At 40.4% G+C, this 20,140-nt stretch overlaps 2 protein-coding genes across 2 annotated transcripts in view; both read left to right on the forward strand.

Annotated features, from left to right (window-relative positions):
* Positions 1 to 927: 927 nt before the first annotated feature.
* The window catches only part of LOC129734836 (sorting nexin-18-like), a 130,937-nt gene continuing 111,724 nt past the window's right edge, over positions 928 to 20,140 (forward strand). Inside the window, exon 1 of the mRNA XM_055700135.1 lies at positions 928 to 1,658. The gene's annotated coding sequence lies outside the window, so the exon portion shown is untranslated. The remainder of the gene's footprint in view (positions 1,659 to 20,140) is intronic.
* On the forward strand, positions 5,673 to 10,750 carry LOC129734848 (uncharacterized). Its single transcript, XM_055700179.1, has one exon. The coding sequence runs from the start codon at positions 6,284 to 6,286 to the stop codon at positions 7,145 to 7,147; it is 864 nt and encodes a 287-aa protein (XP_055556154.1). The 5' UTR covers positions 5,673 to 6,283; the 3' UTR covers positions 7,148 to 10,750.

The following is a 20,140-nucleotide window of genomic DNA, read 5'->3' on the forward strand; positions in this document are numbered from 1 at the left end:
ATAAGCTAGGGGAAGAAGTAGTAAGGTGGGGGGACATTTTTCATTATGGCATTTGTCTTCCCAAGTAACCATTATGCATGATGGAGCCCTGCTTTCCTGTAGATGGCTGAACACCTGCCTGCTGATGGGAAGTAGTGAATTAATTCTTTGTTTGCTTTGCTTGTGTGCGTGGCTTTTGCTTTACCTATTAAACTGTCTTTATCTCAACCCAGGAGTTCTCTCACTTTTACTCTTCCCATGCTCTCCCCCATCCCACTGTGGAGGAAGTGAGCAAGTGGCTGCATGGTGCTTAGTTGCCAGCTGGGGTTAACCCATGACAGTTTATTATTCCCCTTTTGCAGCTGATAGATTATGAGCGTCCTCTAATTTGTGGTGGTCTAAAAGAAATTAATACTTTCTTTTTTTTTTTTCCCAGAGAACTTTGCATTTTGTAGCATTTTCTCTATTCAAAGCAGAATGTCAACAACCTTTAGCAAAAACTGTGAATGCTCAGCGCTTTTTTTCAGATTAGGTGCTGGGTTTAAACTCAAACCTACATAGAATGGAGAGCACGCTCAACACAAATTATTTTGTGTGGCTTATATTGCATAGAAGAACTTTGGTAGAGCAGAGACAGTTGAGTTCTCTGAGCACTACTCTGCAGACTGAGGGAGACCCTTACTTGGTCTTCACACTACCTTTCTTTCTCATTGTGCACAGTACAACTGATGCTGCAAAAGAAGGAAGGATTATATAGACAACACCCTCCTGAAAGACCTTAGTATATTCTGTGCACTGAATCAGGCAGGTAAGTGCTGGAAAAGTTATGTGATTGTGTGTCATATGCCTTGATATACTAGCTACACAGGCAACTTTAATTCTGAAATTTCCTATTTTTTTTTTACTGGTTGTGGGAAAATCACCTTGAGGGGGGGAATTAGAGAAAAATTGTGTCCTAATAGAAGCGTAGTATTACAGAAAGCTTTTTAGAGTAAAATACAGCTATCGCCTTTTGGACGGTTGGCATGCATGGAATCTACATCACCACAGTCCCCTAAGCAACACAACCTGCTATCCTAGATGAGCAGTGGAGGATGGAGTGGAGTGGAGACACCACGGCCAGGCTCTGCTGTACTCCCTGCAGGACTGGGAACTTGATGGTACCATACAGCCAATAAGCTGCATAGTGGCTGTAAAATATATGAGATGATGTCCATTGCTGGGCAAACAACTGTGGCGAAGACCAAGCAAGAGTCTCATTATCTGTGAAAGAAGGTCGGGATCTCGGCCCCTCAGCACTTCAAAGCCTTCTGACAAAGATGTGCTAACTGCTAAAAGAAAACAAACTGCTGAAGAGATAAAACTCAAGGATGCTAGGGTAAAATAACTGTGGTAGTGGGAGATCACGACCTCCTACTCAAATGGCCCCACTGAAGAGAGTGAATCCCCCGCTTGGGGAGCATGTGTAGTAAATTTAAAATTAACTGTACCTTTAAATAAAAATGAGAGAACTTTGCACCAATCATAATAAAGGAATGTATGACTAGGGTCACTCAAGCCCCACCTCAGAGTAAAGAGAAGTATAAAAAGTGAATGAACGAGGGGACAAGTGAGGAAGATACCACTGAGATTGACTTCTGGGATAAGCCTTGCTTCTCCCCCCCCTTGGGACCCCTTGGGTGAGACTTAAACTAAGTGCTTCTTTGGGAGACTTAGAAATATCTCTAGAGAATTATTCTTTAACATTTGTAGCCAGGCTGTATTGTTTGTAACTTTTTTGCATGTTTTATACTTTATAACATTTTATTTGCATGTGCCCTTTTACAAACAGTCACTATCACCAGCAATCAAAGAAACCAGTATATTTGTTGCTAATAAAACTGCACTGTTAAGTAGCTGGTTGTCGCAGTTTCTCGTTGAATGAGACCATACCCTAGACCGTGGCCATGCTAGTTCATGAGCACGACTGGACTGGCAGTGCAGACTGCTATCAGTGTATCCAGACCCATGGTAGTTCAATATACATATTAAACGCAACTGGAATGATAGTGGTAAATTGGACATCACCTAGAATTTAAACCTAGCCGCACCTAACCTCCCACCTCAGTGAGGAGAGCTGGAAGGTGGGAGTGTGTGTGTGTGGTGGTATTTCCTGCTAAATTACTCCATCCCCTTTAATGCAACACTGGTCAACCTTAGCATTCTTTAATACAGTTGTTTGTTGCGTGCAACTCCCTAAATCAATTACCTCTTCCCTCCCCAAGAAAAAAATGGATAATAGAACATATGGAGCTATACCAATACCCACAGTGCTGCATCACATAGCCTACATTATGGCATCTCCTTCAGCCCCTAAATCTACAGTTCATCAACAGTTACAACTTTTCAGCTGCCATATCAGACCTTTGATCATTGAGTAAAGAAAGTAATTTATAATGAAAGAAACAAAACATTGCTGTACTCACTACCAGAAGAACTTAATTACCCATTTTTTGACTTCTCATTATAGCTATTTAGTAACAGCAAAAGGACACACACTTTGGAAGCCCAAGGTATAATCAGAGACTGGAGGAACAGGCTTTTGTAGTCACAGGGCTTTCTGTCCTCACCCTTTTCTGATCTTTGACCCCATGTGTTTCTCCCCAACTATCTCTGATCTCCACTTTGGTGTAGTTGCCAGGCACAACTTCAAACTTGTGTTCCAGGCTGCTGCTTCTCTCCTCCCATGGCCAGGTAGAAAGAGAAGCAATACTGACAGCTTTTTGCTCGGCTTCTGGTCTGGGAGGTTCAGGCCATTCTGGATGAAGGGAAAAACAATTACAGATAAAGTCTCACTTATCCTCTGCTGATCGAGATTAGAACCGAGATTGCTTGGAGCAAGCGGGAGCTACAGAAAATTTATCTGTCAAACTACAGTATAGTAGTGTTATCGATTTGTTAATAAGTTAAGATTGATTGACTTTATTTGATTGATTAATTGATTTTATAAAATCATTTTATAAAATTGAAAAATAGAAGGATAAGAAATATTTTTAATGAAACTTATAGTTGCACAGTAAAAGCTGCTATGAGATCTTCTGTACATCCCGTACCAAGGCTAGAAGAAGGGGCTAGAACCATTGTTAAAACTTAGGTAATAACTTGAGGGTTTGAAAGGTTTCTTTGTATTTGACCAGTCTTCTGTATGTAGAGGTGTATTGAAATGTCAGAATATGAGATTAATTTAAACTGGGGAGAGTCGACTGGAACAGCTTGTAGTTACGTGCCAAGAAATCGTGAACTTTAGTAAAAGGTAATTCCGGCAGGGGGAGATCGCAACCACCGACTCATATACCACCTACCCAAATCGTACCCCAGACCCATTTCTAGACCTTTCTAAGCTTTATTGCGCAGAATCGGATATAGGAGGAGAGTATGTTAATGATTTATGGGAAATATTATGATTATGCATGAATATTTAATGAATATGTATGAATAAGTTCTATATATAGAATCTGATTTTGGGATCTGGCGTGCATTGATTGTGAGAGGACTCGCTCACGCACCCGGCCGTTAATAAAGAAGTGTCTGCTTATCTACATCACATTGGTGTCTAAGTTCTTCATTCCGAGATTTCGGTAACAGTTTTGTCGACCCAGATGGGACCTCGCTGAAGGAGACCGGAGGAGTCGGGGACCTGATCGGTTCCAGCTGGCACCGAGGATTTCTCGGGGACACCCATCGATCCCCGATCCGTAAGGCTCTTTGCGACGTTCCCTGGATTTTTGGTAAGACACTTCTTTTTCTAATTGTAGTAAGTGGGTTTGAGTCCCACTAAAGTAAGTGAGTAAGTGCACTAGAGGAAGTGGGTTGGAGTCCCACTATAATAAGTGTATGGTAAGGGGTGGGATGGAGTCCCACCAGTGGGTTGGAGTCCCACTGAGTAAGTCTGCCTGTCAGATGCGGTGAAAAGCTGCGCAGCGTAGGACTAGGAGTCTGCCCGTAAGACATAAGCGAAAGCTATTGCAGGGTTGGACTAAAAGGATCCTTGTGGAAGTGGAAGCCTAGGCGTCTGCCCGTAAGATATTAAGGGAAAACTACTGCAGGGTTGGACAAAAGTGTAGACAAGAGAAACTATATATTATAGTGTTCTCTAATGTAGTGCCTCTAACAAGAAGTTAGAAGGGGTTTTTGGTTTTTTTTTTGTTTTGTGAGTTTGTGTATTAAGAAGAAAATTAAGAGGTATAATATTGTGGTATATGTTTATTTAAAGTAACTGTGGGAAAGTGTGAGTGTGGCTGTAAGGGTGAGATGTGCAATTGAGCACAAAAGCGAGTGTGGAGTGTGGATCCGCGGATCGGAGTGACAGAGTTGAATAATCGTGTATTGTATTGTGAGTAATTACACCATGGCAACTAAGTTAAATTGGTTGTTTAAAAGTAAAAGCATGGGTAATCTTGCTGCAAATGACAAAATCATGAAAAAAATTCTCCGTTGGGATGTTTATTGGCACATTGGGGAAATTTACAGGATGATCTGCAAAAGAGCCAGATGATTGAGTATTGTAATAATTTGAGTATTGTAATAATTGGTGGCCTTTGTATATATTAGATGATCAGGAAAAGTGGACCACGAATGGGACACTGAATTATAACACTATTTTGCTGTTAATGCTGTATTGTAAAAGAGAAGGGAAATGGAATGAAATGCCACATGTGGATTTGTTTTTTTACTTAAGACAAAGAAAGGATTGGCAGGATGAATGTAAGCTAACTATTAGAGATAATTTGGTAATGGCTATAACTTCTGATAATAAGAAAGTGGAAAAAAATGTTGCCAAACTGTGAGGTTGGGAGTGGATACGGGAGCAACATTTTTTTATTAAATACCTGTAAAGGAAAAATTGGAACAAAACCAGGCCATTCCTGCAACGCCTGGATTTGAAATTTGGAAATAAGAAAATTATACATGAATTTTTGTATGTACCAGAATGTCCGGTACCCTTGTTAGGAAGAGATTTGTTATCCAAATTAAATGCACAGATTGTTTTTGATGAAGGAGAACTTTTCTTGAAAATACCTGCATCAAAAATGGGAGAAACCTTGATGATACAAGAAAGAGTAAAGGAACAAGAAATTCCACCGGAGGTGGATTTGGCAGTGATCCCTACTGTATGGGAAACAGATATTCCTGGTAAATTGAAACTAGCAGAACCTGTTAAAATAGATTTGAAGGAAGGCGCAGGAACAGTGAAAATTAAACAATATCCAATCAAATCAGAAGTGAGACAGGAATTGAAGAAATTGATTGATAAATTTTTGGAGTATAAAATTTTGGAAGAATGTGAATCTGAGTATAATACTCCTATTTTACCAGTCAGAAAACCTTCAGGTGAATATAGACTGGTACAAGACTTGAGAGCAGTAAATCAAATACTTAAGGATATTTATCCTGTAGTAGCAAACCCTTATACACTGTTAACAGCATTGAGGGAGAATTATCAGTGGTTTACAGTGCTTGATTTGAAAGATGCTTTCTTTTGTATACCTTTGGAAAAGGAAACCAGAAAACTGTTTGCTTTTGAATGGGAAAATCCACAAACTGGGCAAAAGATGCAGTTGACATGGACTAGAATACCCCAAGGATTTAAAAACAGTCCAGCTATTTTTGGAAATCAGTTAGCATAGGAACTTGAAATCTGGAAACAGGATAAATCAAGACCTGGACATTTACTTTTACAATATGTGGATGACATACTGATTGCTACAGAAAAAAGATTTACTTGTATACAGGTGACTATTGACCTCTTGAATTTCCTGGGACTAAATGGGTACAAGGTATCCAGGAAGAAAGCCCAGATAGCCTGCCAGACTGTGATATATCTGGGCTTTGAGATTTCAAAAGGACAACGACAATTAGGCAAAGATCGCAAAGAAGCTATTTGTGGTATACCTGAGCCGAGAAATATTCATGAACTCAGAGCATTTTGGGGAATGAGCGGGTGGTGTCATCTTTGCATTATGAACTATGGGCTAATAGCTAAACCGCTGTATGAGTCCCAAAAGAATTGTCCCTTTGTATGGGGCCCACAACAGCAAAGGCTTTTGTAGAGTTGAAACGTGCCTTAATGTCTGCACCTGCTTTGGGACTTTTGGATTTAACCAAAGATTTTCAGTTGTTTGTTCATGAAAGGCAACACCTTGCACTGGGAGTGTTAACTCAGAGGATAGGAAGCTGGAAACGACCAGTCGGATATTTCTCTAAACAACTGGACACAGTGAGTAAAGGGTGGCCAAACTGCCTTTGAGCAGTGGCAGCAACAGTGATGCTCATTCAAGAAGCTCGGAAATTGACTTTGGGAAGAACAATAACAGTCTATGTTCCACACACGCTGATAACTGTCCTAGAACAGAAGGGGGGACATTGGCTGTCCCCCAGCCGAATGATGAAATACCAGATAGTATTGACTGAACAAGATGATGTGATTCTAAAGACAACTAACCTGGTAAATCCTGCAGTGTTTTTAAGTTCCATACAGGAAGAAGGACGACTGGAACATGACTGCTTGGCTACCATCGAGTATGTTTATTCCAGTCGTGAAGATCTGAAGGATGTGCCATTGGAGCGACCAGACTGGGAATTGTATACTGATGGAAGCAGCTTTATGGAAGAAGGAGTTCAATACGCTGGATATGCGGTAACAACAGATACTACAGTTATAGAAGCAGGAGCATTGGCGAGTACCACATCAGCCCAAAAGGCAGAACTCATCGCTTTAATTCGAGCCTTAGAACTAAGCAAAGACAAGAGAGTAAATATCTGGACTGATTCAAAATATGCCTTTGGGGTAGTGCATGTCCATGGAGCTTTGTGGAAAGAAAGAGGGCTATTGTCCTCTCAAGGATCAAACATTAAGCATCAAACAGAAATTTTACAATTATTGCAAGCAGTTCAAAAGCCAGATCAAGTAGCAATCATGCACTGTAAGGCACACCAGTTTGGGAATACAAAAATAATAGCTGGGAATAATTTAGCTGATAGAACAGCAAAAAAGGTAGCAAAGAAACAAGCATTGCAAATGGCAATCATTCCTTCTAAAACAGTAACCCTTCCTAGGGAAAAACCGAGATATTCAGAGGAAGATGACAAATTGGGTCAGTTATTAAATGCTAAGAAAAGCTTAGTGTGATGGTGGGTAACTCCTAACGGACAAGTAGTAATTCCACCTCTTTTGATGAGAGAGATAATTCAAATGAGACATCAAGAATGTCACTGGGGGGCAGAAGCCTTAGTAACATCTTTACGAAAGCAAGTAATATCAGTTAAAATGTTGGGAATAGCTAAAATAGTAACTGCAAAGTGTGAGGTATGTTTGAAAAATAATCCAATGATTAAGAAAAAGGTTCAAATGAGTAGGCTGAAGTCTGGTACATAACCTGGAGATTATTGGCAAGTAGATTTTTCAGAGCTGCCTAGACAAAATAGGTATCGGTACATCTTGGTAGGGGTTGATACTTTTACAGGATGGCCAGAAGCCCTTTCCTGTCGCACCACACAAGCAAAAGAGGTTGTGAAGTGGTTATTACAAGAAGTAATTCCGAGATTTGGAGTTCCTATTGGAAATCTTCTGACAGAGGTCCACACTTACTCGCAGAAGTAGTCCAAAGTGTTAGCAAAGTATTGGGTATTAATTGGGATTTACATGCATCTTGGAGACCACAATCTAGTGGGAAAGTGGAAAGGATGAATCAAACTTTGAAACGACAAATAAGTAAAATTTGTCAAGAAACCAGTCTAAAGTGGCCTCGGGCACTTCCATTGGCCTTTACTATGAATCAGGGTACAGCCAAAGAGTGGAACCTCAGTCAGTCCTTATGAATCATTATATGGAAAAACATATGAGTCTCCAGAACCAAATCCAAACATACATGTAAAAGGAAAATAAGATGTGTATAACTATTTACTTTCTCTAAGGAAAACTTTGGCTGCAATTTGGAGTGCAGTAATTTGGAATAGACCTTTATTCCAGGAAAATGCAGTGCATGATTTCCAAACAGGAGACTATGTCTATGTGAAGACCTGGACCTCCGAACCTTTGCAGGAGCACTGGAGAGGACCCTTCCAGATACTGTTAACCACTATTACAGCTATCAAGATAGCAGAATCGGATGTTTGGATACATGATACTCGAGTGAAGAAAGCACCTACTCCGTGGAAGATTGTCAATCGCAACCCAGAGACTTTAAAATTGACTTTGAAACATGTCTAATTTTTCATACCAGGTTATGATTATTCTTTGGATTTTATTTTGGTCGGTAGTGTTGGTGGGATCATGGGCTGACTTGGTGGACAGGAACAAAAGACAAGTAGAAACAGAACAAGTAATAGACATTCCCAAACAAATGGCTGAGGAAAATTTGATTGTAGGATTGATTAAAGAATTCGCCAATTTATAAAATGTCACGCAGATCACTGCTTGTTTGCCAATACCAAGGGCAGTAGGTGAATCTATTCCATGGGGAATTTTAACCATGAATCTGATCAATCTGGAACATAAAAATGGAACCACCTATTGTGAACAAAGGCCAGTGACTCAATGGTATGAACAAGTAAAGGTTATCAGAAAACAGTGGAAGTCGCCAGGTAAAGAAACAGATTGTAAAAAAAAAACTATTGAATTATGATTTTGTAACAGGATCCCGATCTAGTGCCATAGCTCGAGTTCTTCTTCCTGGGGGTCCAAATCCCCAGTTAGGATGGTGTTCTTATGATGAACATCTTAAAACCAATGTGAGCAGACGTATCATGAAATGGAAGTGTAACAAAACTGGCCAAGGTACCCAATTAGTAGAACCATGGGACTCTATATGGTCTATGTCCATATTTTTCCATTTTCAGTATATGGCAAGAACTTCTTGGTGTTTTACCTGGGATGGAAAAGTTTGTTTCAGTATTACCCTGGGTCAATGATAGATCAATTTCATCGGGAGAGAAGGAAAATAAAATAGTGCCGTGGTGGAAATGTGAAAAATTGTATGATTGCAGTAATGCAGACTTAGTAATCCAAAGAATTTCTCCATAGGTCACTGTTTTAAAATATGGTTGTTTTTGTCGAGGTCTTAAGAACACTCTCAATTTAACCAGCACTTTTACAGTTAGGAAAGGAACTTTGTTTAGCTGTAGCAAAACTACTATTTGAAGTCCAGGACATTTAATTTGGGCATTAAGTGATGGAACCTGGACAACTCATTTACCATTAGATGGTAAGGTGAAACAAATTACTTTAGGCATGCCAACATTGTGTCTGATTTGGAAGAAATCACCATTTAAAGGATCCTTAAAGAATTTAGAATTGAAACGAATAAAGAGATCTGAGATAAATGATGATATTTGGAATGAACCATTTACAGGAGTGAAAATTGGTTGGGCCCTTGAATCACTTTTAAATCCTATAGCTTCATATAGAAACAGAGCATGGGTCTATCAGTTAGCCGGTCAAGTGGAAAAATTAGCAAACGTTAACAAAAAGGGGTTTAAGGAATTGAATATATAATTACAGGTGACCTCCAGAATTACTTTACAAAATAGAATGGCACTAGATATGCTCCTACTTAAAGAACATGGAGTGTGTGGATATCTCAAGGATAAATTGGACCACTGTTGTATCCACATTCCAAATGTCACTCAGGATGTGGAACATGATCTAGACCTATTAGGAAAAATTGAAAAAGAAACTGAAATATTTCAAAAGGATATGTCAGAAGATTGGCTTGGGAAAATTTTTAACAAACTGGGATGGAATTTGAGCTCTTGGATACAATCTATAATTAAAACTTTGTTTCTGTTACTAGTTGTCTTTTTGATGAGCATGCTAGTATATGCATGTCTGAAGAAACAGTTTACCAATAGAATTGCAGTCAATCGTATGATTATGAGAGAAGTACCAACTATTTTATCAAGACATGATCCATCACCAAAATATGTTGAAACAAAAGATATATGAATAATGTGAAAGTATTGAAATAATGATTTTCAACACTTTCAAAGGGGGGAAATGTTACCGATTTGTTAATAAGTTAAGATTGATTGACTTTATTTGATTGATTAATTGATTTTATAAAATCATTTTATAAAATTGAAAAATAGAAGGATAAGAAATATTTTTAATGAAACTTATAGTTGCACAGTAAAAGCTGCTATGAGATCTTCTGTACATCCCGTACCAAGGCTAGAAGAAGGGGCTAGAACCATTGTTAAAACTTAGGTAATAACTTGAGGGTTTGAAAGGTTTCTTTGTATTTGACCAGTCTTCTGTATGTAGAGGTGTATTGAAATGTCAGAATATGAGATTAATTTAAACTGGGGAGAGTCAACTGGAACAGCTTGTAGTTACCTGCCAAGAAATCGTGAACTTTAGTAAAAGGTAATTCAGGCAGGGGGAGATCGCAACCACCGACTCATATACCACCTACCCAAATCGTACCCCAGACCCATTTCTAGACCTTTCTAAGCTTTACTGCGCAGAATCAGATATAGGAGGATAGTATGTTAATGATTTATGGGAAATATTATGATTATGCATGAATATTTAATGAATATGTATGAATAGGTTCTATATATGAAATCTGATTTTGGGACCTGGCGTGCGTTGATCGTGAGAGGACTCGCTCACGCACCCGGCCGTTAATAAAGAAGTGTCTGCTTATCTACATCACATTGGTGTCGATAAGTTCTTCATTCTGAGATTTCGGTAACAGTAGGGCCTGAATAAACTTTAGTTTAACTTGGAAATATTTGGGCAAATTTTCACTGGCCCTGCAGCAGGCATATCTAAGGATGCAAAAGGTAATAAGACTGCCAAATTTCAAGTCCTTGTTCCAAAGTATGAAAGAAAGCTTTCTAGCCAAACTGCTTAAAGAATCTAAGAGGAAAAAACTTTTTTATTTTTATGATGTCCTTCTGATAAATATCTGAAAAACTTTCATTTAAATTTCCCAGAAGAATTCAGGCTGGGGCAGACAGACAGCATGGAAATATGTTAGCTGCAATAGTGAAGGTCTGGCAAAATAAGAAGGTACTGCAAACAGGGTCTTGTAATTCACCAAAAAGATACCTGTGCCTCACTAAATAACGTAGGTATTTTCAGTATAGGCAGTTAATTAACATTTCCTAAAAACATATCAGTTTTATATGCAACATATTCTTTCATTTTGATTTTTTTCAGATTCTGTTGGTGCTTATCTTGAATGTTTCATCACCACATAATTTTCCTACTGATCTCTCTAAGCTGGGTCTTAGAACACTTCTAAATCAAGTGTACCATGCCATTGGCCCCTGAAATTGGTAGAGAGAATCTAGAAAACATTTTGATGTCATGAAATAGGTAATTGTCTTCTCTGCATGTATCAGACAACAAAAGGGTTAGGAAATGCACTGATCTAATGATTTTATCAGGTTGTTAATTTCTAAATCTAAACCCCACATTTTAAATAGAAACATTATTCACACTCCACTCGCTGGTCATTCTAAGTAGATATATACCCTGATGGGTTTATTCCACAGTTTTCATTGGATTCAGTACTTTCACAGAAACCAGTACCTCACAGGATCTTCTTGTAGCTTTCAATTCAACCTCTAATCCCCAGCAAGTATACCAGATACTTAACTACCATCAATGCAAAAATTGTGATGCATCAAAAACAAATTACAGGAATGGAACAAAACAAAGGCATTTAACATTATTCTATAGAACTAATTTGCTTTCTTCCACATTTACTTATTTAAAAGGATAATTAGATTTTTTTTGATGCTTCCACAGTCCCACACAATATATATTCACTTCATTGTACAGTACATTTGGATCTCAGACCACGTCATCAAACATGAGTGGCCAATATGATACTTGTTCTAAATAAAATTAAAACTGTAGTTCTCACATAGTGCAGTAAGCATTAATGGAATTTAGGCTCCCTTTATCAGTTTAACTCCAACTATACAATGAGTGAGGAAAAAAAGAAGATGCTAATATGGATGCAGATTTTAACCTTTTCGAACTCAGCAACAATTCAGATCCAGGATTACAGTCAAGTTTTTTTGGTATATCAGGTTTAACCAATTAGCACCCCTACTCTCCCCCTGCCCCAAAAATTCACAAATGAGAAAGTAAAGTCAAGTCCATGAAAGTTTATTTGGGAAAACTGTACCTATTTGGTAATGTTGTGTGTATACATATCACAGCTTAATTTCCCCCTGGACACATACATGTCATTAATACTAACCTCCTAGAATACTTCAACTGGAACAAGATCAGTTTCTGAACAGGTCTTAATACCTCCATGTACAATTAATTTGATTGTAGTCTGATCTAATTACTGCAAAGACATTTAATAAGACAGTATCTGGCTTAAGCAAACACATGATAAGGGGAGCTAACATGTAAAGGGTTTATAAGGTAGACATTTAGAAAGCCTGTTTAGCTTGCAGGTTTAACATATAGCTGTGTAAGGAACACTTACACAGGAAGGCTGGTTAGCTTGTGGGTTTAACATATATTTATATTTATAATATATTTATAATATATTGTATAAGGAACAATTGGACAGGAAATCACCTTAGGAAAAGCAAAGCCCCTCAAGGCCCTGGTGTTAACTAAAGAGGATGCAGACCAGAACAAACCGGTTTAGTGATGAAAAACACCAAAAGGTGAAAAGTACACAGTGAGGAAGACCTACAGCCTTCATCCCAGAGACCCCGGCCCATGACCACCAGGAAACACTACGCAGGCACAGAGGAGAGGAACTTGAGGAGGAGACTATGCTAATGATTTTCCGGAACTAATTATAATAATCCCTCCCTGTCCCTGGAAGCGTATTGCATATGTATCAGGGTTAACGAATATGTAACATTTAGTATAATAAAAGGAACCGACTTTGGGCTCCAAGGTGTGCACTTTGTGGTGGAGAGAACCCCTGTGCAGCCAGCGCTGCAATAAACTTACCTACTTCATAACCTCACAGGTTGTAGAGTCGTGATTCCGCACGTCATTTTGGCGACTCAGGTGGGACCCCCTCTGCTCGGCTGCAGGATCGACTGAGGAGCGGACGTCCTAGGTGTGCACCCTGGGATTTCTCGGAGGAACTCCACTCCCAGCCGCTCACTGCAGGGGCAGACAAGGACCATTTGCATCGCAGACAAACGGTATGTTTACAGGGTAACTAGATGATAGTGCGTCCTGTGAACGGGCTGCCGGTAAAGCACGCAGAGACGTCTGGCATGCGGCGTAGTCCCAAGGGGAAGGTACCTTCAGGAAGATAAGGGTGTGGAGTGAGAGGCAGGACGATAGAGCGTCCTGCCGTAGCATTCCTGTCAGCACCCGGTGTGAATGGTGTGAGTGAGTGTGTGGCTGAGACATGCAATTAAGCACGAAACGAGAGCGGAGTTCCGATTCGTGAATCACGCAGTTCCTGTGAAGGACACTGCTGGAGACGGACGAAGCGAGTGATTTATTTGGTGATTGATGAGATTTGTTTTTGTATTTAAGGGATATCTCGTTAATGACAACCTGGGTTTTAGCAGCTGCTGGAGGGATAATAGCTGGGCTGATAATTGTTTGGCTTATTTGCTGTCATTATAATACATTTGTTGTTCCATGTATAGTATAAGTGTTTTAATAATTATAGAAATAATTGTTTTGTGAGGTTTGTTGGTAGTAGGGCTAAGTTGTTGATATCTGAGAAGAAGGTGGGAGGACATAAAAAAATATACTAGACCAACTTCTGACCCAGAATATATTAAACTGAAATAAACTAAATGGGGAACTCCCAGGATGGTGGGATTCTCAAGAAAAGCCCCTTAGGGTGCATATTAGCTCACTGGAAAAATGTGGCTGGGGGTTTCAGTGGAATTATAATACCATTTTACAATTAATGTTGTTTTTGAGAAGAGATGGAAAATAGGATGAAGTATCCTAGGCTGATATGTTCTTTTCTCTCTGAAATCATTCTGAGTGGCAAAAAGATTGTGGCATTATGCTTCCCCAAGATACCTTGGTAACGGCCCTCGAAAAAGAAAATTTGAAAGAAATTAAAGGGAAATTAAAAAGGTGTTGCTCTGCCTGTAGTATTGTCAGCGATGTACAAAGCTGGAAAAAATCCGTCAGTTGAAGAGAATGGTCCAGTGAAAAATTTTAGACCACTACTCAGACAGCTGGATGAGGACTCGGAGCCCCCCCACCCCCTTGTCACAGTCCACTCAGTGGACTCGTGATGGTTCGTTTACTATGATCTTGAAGCGCAAAAATCAAGACGACCACGCCAAGGGGTTATGCTTCAATCAAGCAGCACATTTTTATCGTTTGCCCGTAAAGCAGCATGCGATAGGTAGAAAGACAGAAAGTGAAGAAAAGATAAAGCAAAAAGAAAAGGAAAGAGGATTATAGCTACCACCACGGGTCCAAGGCGTCCCTATGGTCCCAGGTCCAGGCAGCGTCCCTCCAGTCCTTCCGATCGTGGTGATCCTTGGTGGGTTAGATCTCCTAAAATTCGGTTGCTAAGGAGTCCTCTTTTATGCCGAGCAATACACATTGCTCCTCCTCTGGCCCATGGAATGTTGTCAGTTTCTGCCTTCTCGAGCAAGGTTATCACGCATGTTCTGGTTCGTTGTTACGACAACAGTTGTGACTCATCTTCCGGACAGTTGTTATGCGGCCTTATTGTAGTTGTTCCTTCCAGTGCTGGGTATCAGGGAGCGGCATAGTACTCCTTGTACCATGCAGTTCTCCTTCAGGGTCACTGGGTCTAGGTGTCCATGAGGACCACATTCCATCTCCAGGTCTCTGTTAGCAATGTTGAGACAATATTGTTCTCTTTAGACTGACTCTTACACCACCCTGTGGCTCAACATTGTTATCAGGACTATGTGGCAGCGATATAACCCTCTTAAGAGGGGAAAAAGAGGACAGGGAAAAGAAAAGGGGGAAAGGAAAATGACAGACAGTAAAAGAAGGGGAAAGAATAATCAACTTTATATCAAACAATTTACAATAATTAAATATTCATAAAAATAACTAAACATAAATCTGCTTTGGTCTTACACAATTTTCCTTGTGTCAATAGATTTAGGGTTGTCCACATTGGAGGGGATATTCAGCAAGTTATGTGCATTGATTACAGATGTCAAATGTGCCAATTGTTTTACCATTTTCCAATATAAGACATACAATATCATTGACAAAACAAGACCGATCAAGACCAATATCAAAAGGACAACAATAGGGTGACACAACTTGTTCAAGATGCCAGTAGCAGTCGGTGACCATCCGAAAAGTGTGTCCTACCATCCATGTTCTGCATCTTTTCTCACTCTTCTCAAGACACAGTATATTTCTTCCACATTGTGATGGACAGTTATCAGGGTTTTCTGTCCGTTTTCTCTAACCTTTTCCAGAATCTTGATCAAATCTTGATGCTGTAACAGTTGTTTTACCAAGGTGAGATTCATTCCAATGGGTGCAGGCTGCAATTTGTGAATCAGTGTATAATTAGATTTCAAGAGCTGGTGAGATGTGACTGGGGCTAAATAGGAGAAGTCACATCCAGTGATGTTAATAAAATTGCAAACACAAAAATTTGAATGATTCTTAGTATCCACAATCACCATATCTACAGATACATAATTAGAAGCAGTCCTCAAACATGCACAACCTTTGCCAATATATACAAGCACTGTTTCAGGGTTATCATCAGGACGAATCTCAAAATGACAGATATTCTGTGTAGTGTCTAAACAAATGTCCTGAGTTCTGATTGTATTGTCTTCGCAGATGAACCCTTGTTGTTCCCACACGATACAAGATTCCAAATCTACAGTTTGCCATTTCTCATCCACCTTTTGGGCCCATACTCTATGCTCGAAAGGATAGAGTATGGTTCCATTGTGATTCAACCCTAAGGCAATAATTGGGTAGATTACATTTATTGATGCATGGGATATCATCAATACAAAAGCGGTGGTAATGTTTGTGGTGGGGTTATATTAAAGTTTACCAAATTCCACCAGGATTGGAGTTTCTTCTCAAAGTCGGTGCACTGTCCCAGACTATTCTCTGAATTTCAGTGGGGAAAGTGCCTCCTTCACCTTCTCTAATAATCAAGGCAGCCACTGACTGTATCCATAATTGGGCCTGGATACAACTAAGAGTCAAAGAAAGGTTATTTTGGATTACACCAAGTGCATCTACAATCAATTTGTGATCTTCCACGTTCACCTTTTCCCATTTTGGTAGCACATCTGCTAACTGCCACTGGTTAGTTCCCAGAGCCAATAGGGAAGATCGCAAAGGCCGTTGCAATCCTGCCAGATCATTAGCTGTAGTTGCCAATTTGTTCATTAATATCTCTGAGTCAATGCCATTCAGAACCCCCAGTCCTGTTCTCAAAACACCAGTTAGGTCTCTCTGAGTCCGTTTCCCAGAAGGTGTCCGTTTCCGCAGCCAGGTTATCCATCCCTCGTAAGAGGGTTTTAGGAAAGGAGAGCAGGCTGGCTGAATATCTGAAACATTAACTTGCATCAACAACTCAACTCGTTCAAGAGACCATTCTGGATTAGACAACATTTGTTGCTGACCTGTATTTCTGATTATGTATGGTCCAATTTCAAAAATGTTTTGATTGAGTTTAGCCAATTTTGGATCAAGCGTTAATGGGGTCGTTATAACTGTGGTGGTGGGAGGAATAGTGGTTAGCATGATTGTTATTTTAATCTTACAAGTCAGAGCTGTTGTTGGGGATTCCTGTCCTAGGCATACTATAAAGATGGGCTCGGTTAAGGTAAAATTGTGCCAACATTCCCGTGAATTAAAGCACGTGGTCGTATCTAAAAGGGTAAATTCTTTACCTACCTTTCTGACATTAATCAGGGTGTTTCCTGAAATTTTGGTGTTATCCCTTTCATTATATATTTGACACCCTACTTTTATCTTATCTCCTAATCTGCCCCACAATCGGGCAACTTTTTCCACATCATCCCGATCCCACTGATTCCTTTGGTACACCTCATTTTCAGAAAAAATCACCATAGCTAGTTCTGTCTTTGAATCTACACTTTCCATTATTCCAGTGTGTTTTTTCTGGGCATGATTCCAAGGCCAGTTATCAGGCTCTTGGTTGTAGGCAAGAGAGAGGATACAAAAAAGCACAAATGGTCCCAGCCCACTATTAATCGTTCTAAGAATCTAAACATCCCTCCCCCCATACACACCTATAAAATCTGTTATGATCAAAAATGTCTTTCTTTGAGTCGGGGTTTTAAGAGTTCAGTTTCCATGGCCTCCCAGAAGGTATCCCTCGGAGTTCTCCTGTAAAATTAAAACAACAGAGCTTGCCTCCCTGAGGCAAAAAGAGTTAAAACGATGGTATTATCCAGCGGGTATTTATCTTATGTTCCTTTCCCAAGGAACAAGAGGCTACCCAAGCACATGCATTCAGTGGGGTTTTCAGTACCAGTGGTACGTTTCCCACAGTAGGAAGTGCACCAGAACGGGTTGTCCTGGGAAGTGAGCTGGGTTCTTTGAATCATTTAGTCCCTTTAATGAGGGAACCAAGAAAGGAGCCGCTGGGCAAAAAGCAGTTATTTTGGGGCATCCGTTTACCCCCCATCTATCATTTACACCTTTAACAGCTTCCCACAAGCGGACATCCCAATTTCCCTCATGAGGTTTCAAAAGTCGTTTTAAGAGACCATTGGTCCTTTCTACAATTCCATTAGCTTGCGGATAATATGAGGTATGAAACACCTAGTCAATCCTTTTGCTTCGTGCCCAGTCCTGTACAATTCTGGCGGTAAAGTGGGAACCGTTGTCAGATTGTATTTCCTGTGGCTTTGGAAAAGTTCCAAACCATTCATGCAGCGCTTTCACAGTGTTCTCCCCCGTAGTCCTGTTAAAGGCTTCTGCTTGGACTAGTCCTGATGTTATTTCCACTCCCACCAGCACAAAATGTTTTCCTCCCAATCTCTTAAAGGGGCCAATATAATCCACCTGCCAGGCATCCCACAAGCCTTTACCTTCCCTTAAATGCAGAGGGTCATCCTCTAAAGGGTGCCTTTCAAGTCTTCAACATTGTTCGCAGGCTGATATACAGGTTTTACACATTTCTCTGGTGATGGGCCAGCCTCGGGCAAGGGCTTCACGGTACAGATCTTTAGCTCCTGTGTGTTTGCGTTTTACATGCAACCATTCTAACAGGCATTCCCAGTCTTCTGAAATCTGGTCCTTCTGTACAGGAGCTAGCCTTGCTAACTCACCAGCCCAGTTATTCCATTCTCCTGCTGACCCCCCATCTATCTGATGAGAAGCTACCCAACCTACAGCAAAGTTCCCTCAGCTAGCAATACTTAAGATGTCTTGCCATTTTTCCTTTTGCCACACTGGAATCTTATTAACCTGCCATTCATTTTGCTCCCAGAAAGGAAGCCATTCGGTACATCCCTTAAACACAGCATAAGAATCAGTATAAATGTAAACAGGAGAAGTAGTTTGTGCTTCACGTTGAAAAACACTCCATACTGCAATTAATTCACCAACTTGTGCACTACCCTCTCCCTCCGTTATAATTTGTTCATCGGAAGAGGTATGGAGCGCTACTGCTCGGTATTTCCACACTTTTCCTTCTCGTTTGGCAGAAGCATCAGTAAACCAAGCACTAACTGACTGTTCACAGGGAAAAGGAGGGGCCACCTGAATGACTGAGGCAGGTTTATTTTGGCCCTCGTCCAGGCTCTCTACTTCTTGTATAGCTAGTTTTTTTAAAGCTCCTTCAGATACAGAGAAAGTGTTACAATAGTGTTCAATCTGAGCATACCACTTTCGTACTGAGGCTTTCTGGGCCACCCCATCAGGGGGAGGGGTCCCAGTAGTGACTGTTTTTATAACTTTAAATGGGCCTCTCAATATAATGGGCTGTTGTCATACGATTTTTTTCTATTTCTATGAGAACCAAGCTAACCACAAACAAATCTTTCCCCCAAACAGTGTATCTTCTCTCAGCATCCCTAAAGCCATGGGAGTAAAATCCCACAGGCCGGGTTGGACCCTCAGGGCCCCGCTGCCATATGTGAACTGACAGTCCTGATAAAGCAAACCCCCACTCCACCTGGAAAGGGTCTGTAGGGTGGATAGGGCCAAGAGCTTGGTGTGCTGTTGCTTCAAAAATTAACAATTGCATAGCCTCTTCCTGAGAAGCAGTCCATTCCCATTTGATCCCTTTTTTTTAGCAAATCATGAAGAGGTCTGGCAATGATAGAAAAGTCCGGGATGTGTTTTCTCCAGAACACCAATAATCCTAAGACATGTTGCAGATCCTTTTTCGACTCAGGCATTTTGATCTGTTCTAAGGAAGCAAGGGTGTCTGGTGGGATGCATGTCATTCCCCCTTTCCACCAGATTCCTAGGAATTTCACTTCTTGCAAGGGCTTTTGGACCTTTTCTGGAGGAATCTGCAAACCCAAATTTTCCAAATGTGAAATTATGTTCAGTTGAGTTGCTCCCACACCCTCTATTTCATCTCCTCCCACAAGAATATCATCAATATACTGATAAACAGCTATGCCTTTGGGTTTTGGTATTTTTTCCAGCTCCTGGGCTAAAGCATGATGAGCCAGTGTGGGAGAGTGTTTATACCCTTGGGGAAGGCGGATGAAAGTAAATTTTTGCCCTTCCCACGTGAAAGCAAAAACGTTCTCTGTCTTCTGGTCCCAAAGGTATCATAAAAACCATGTCTTTAACATCTATTGTTGCCATGATTGGATGGGTTTTTTCCTGGATTACTGTTACCAACTCAGCCAGATTAGGGACTGTGGCAGTTAAATGAGGCAGTTAAAGGATGGGTGTTAGCATTCAGTCTCCAAAAATCTACTGTGAGCTGCCACTTCCCATTAGGTTTTCTTAAGGGCCACACTGGAGAATTAAAAGGGGAATGGGTATTTATCACCACTCCCTGTTCTCGCAATTCCTGCATGACTGGTTTAATGCCCTCCTTCACTCCCAGGGGAAGGGGATATTGTTTGACATTAGTTACTCTGCTGAACGGCAGTGGGGGTGCCGTTTGAAGCAATCTGACACGAAGTTGCGGTGTTCCAAAGGTCCACAACAACCCTTCAGAGTCCTCCCACTGCTTTCCCCTGAGGG

The sequence above is a fragment of the Falco cherrug genome (assembly GCF_023634085.1).
Source record: "Falco cherrug isolate bFalChe1 chromosome W unlocalized genomic scaffold, bFalChe1.pri SUPER_W_unloc_1, whole genome shotgun sequence".
Lineage (NCBI taxonomy): Eukaryota > Metazoa > Chordata > Aves > Falconiformes > Falconidae > Falco > Falco cherrug.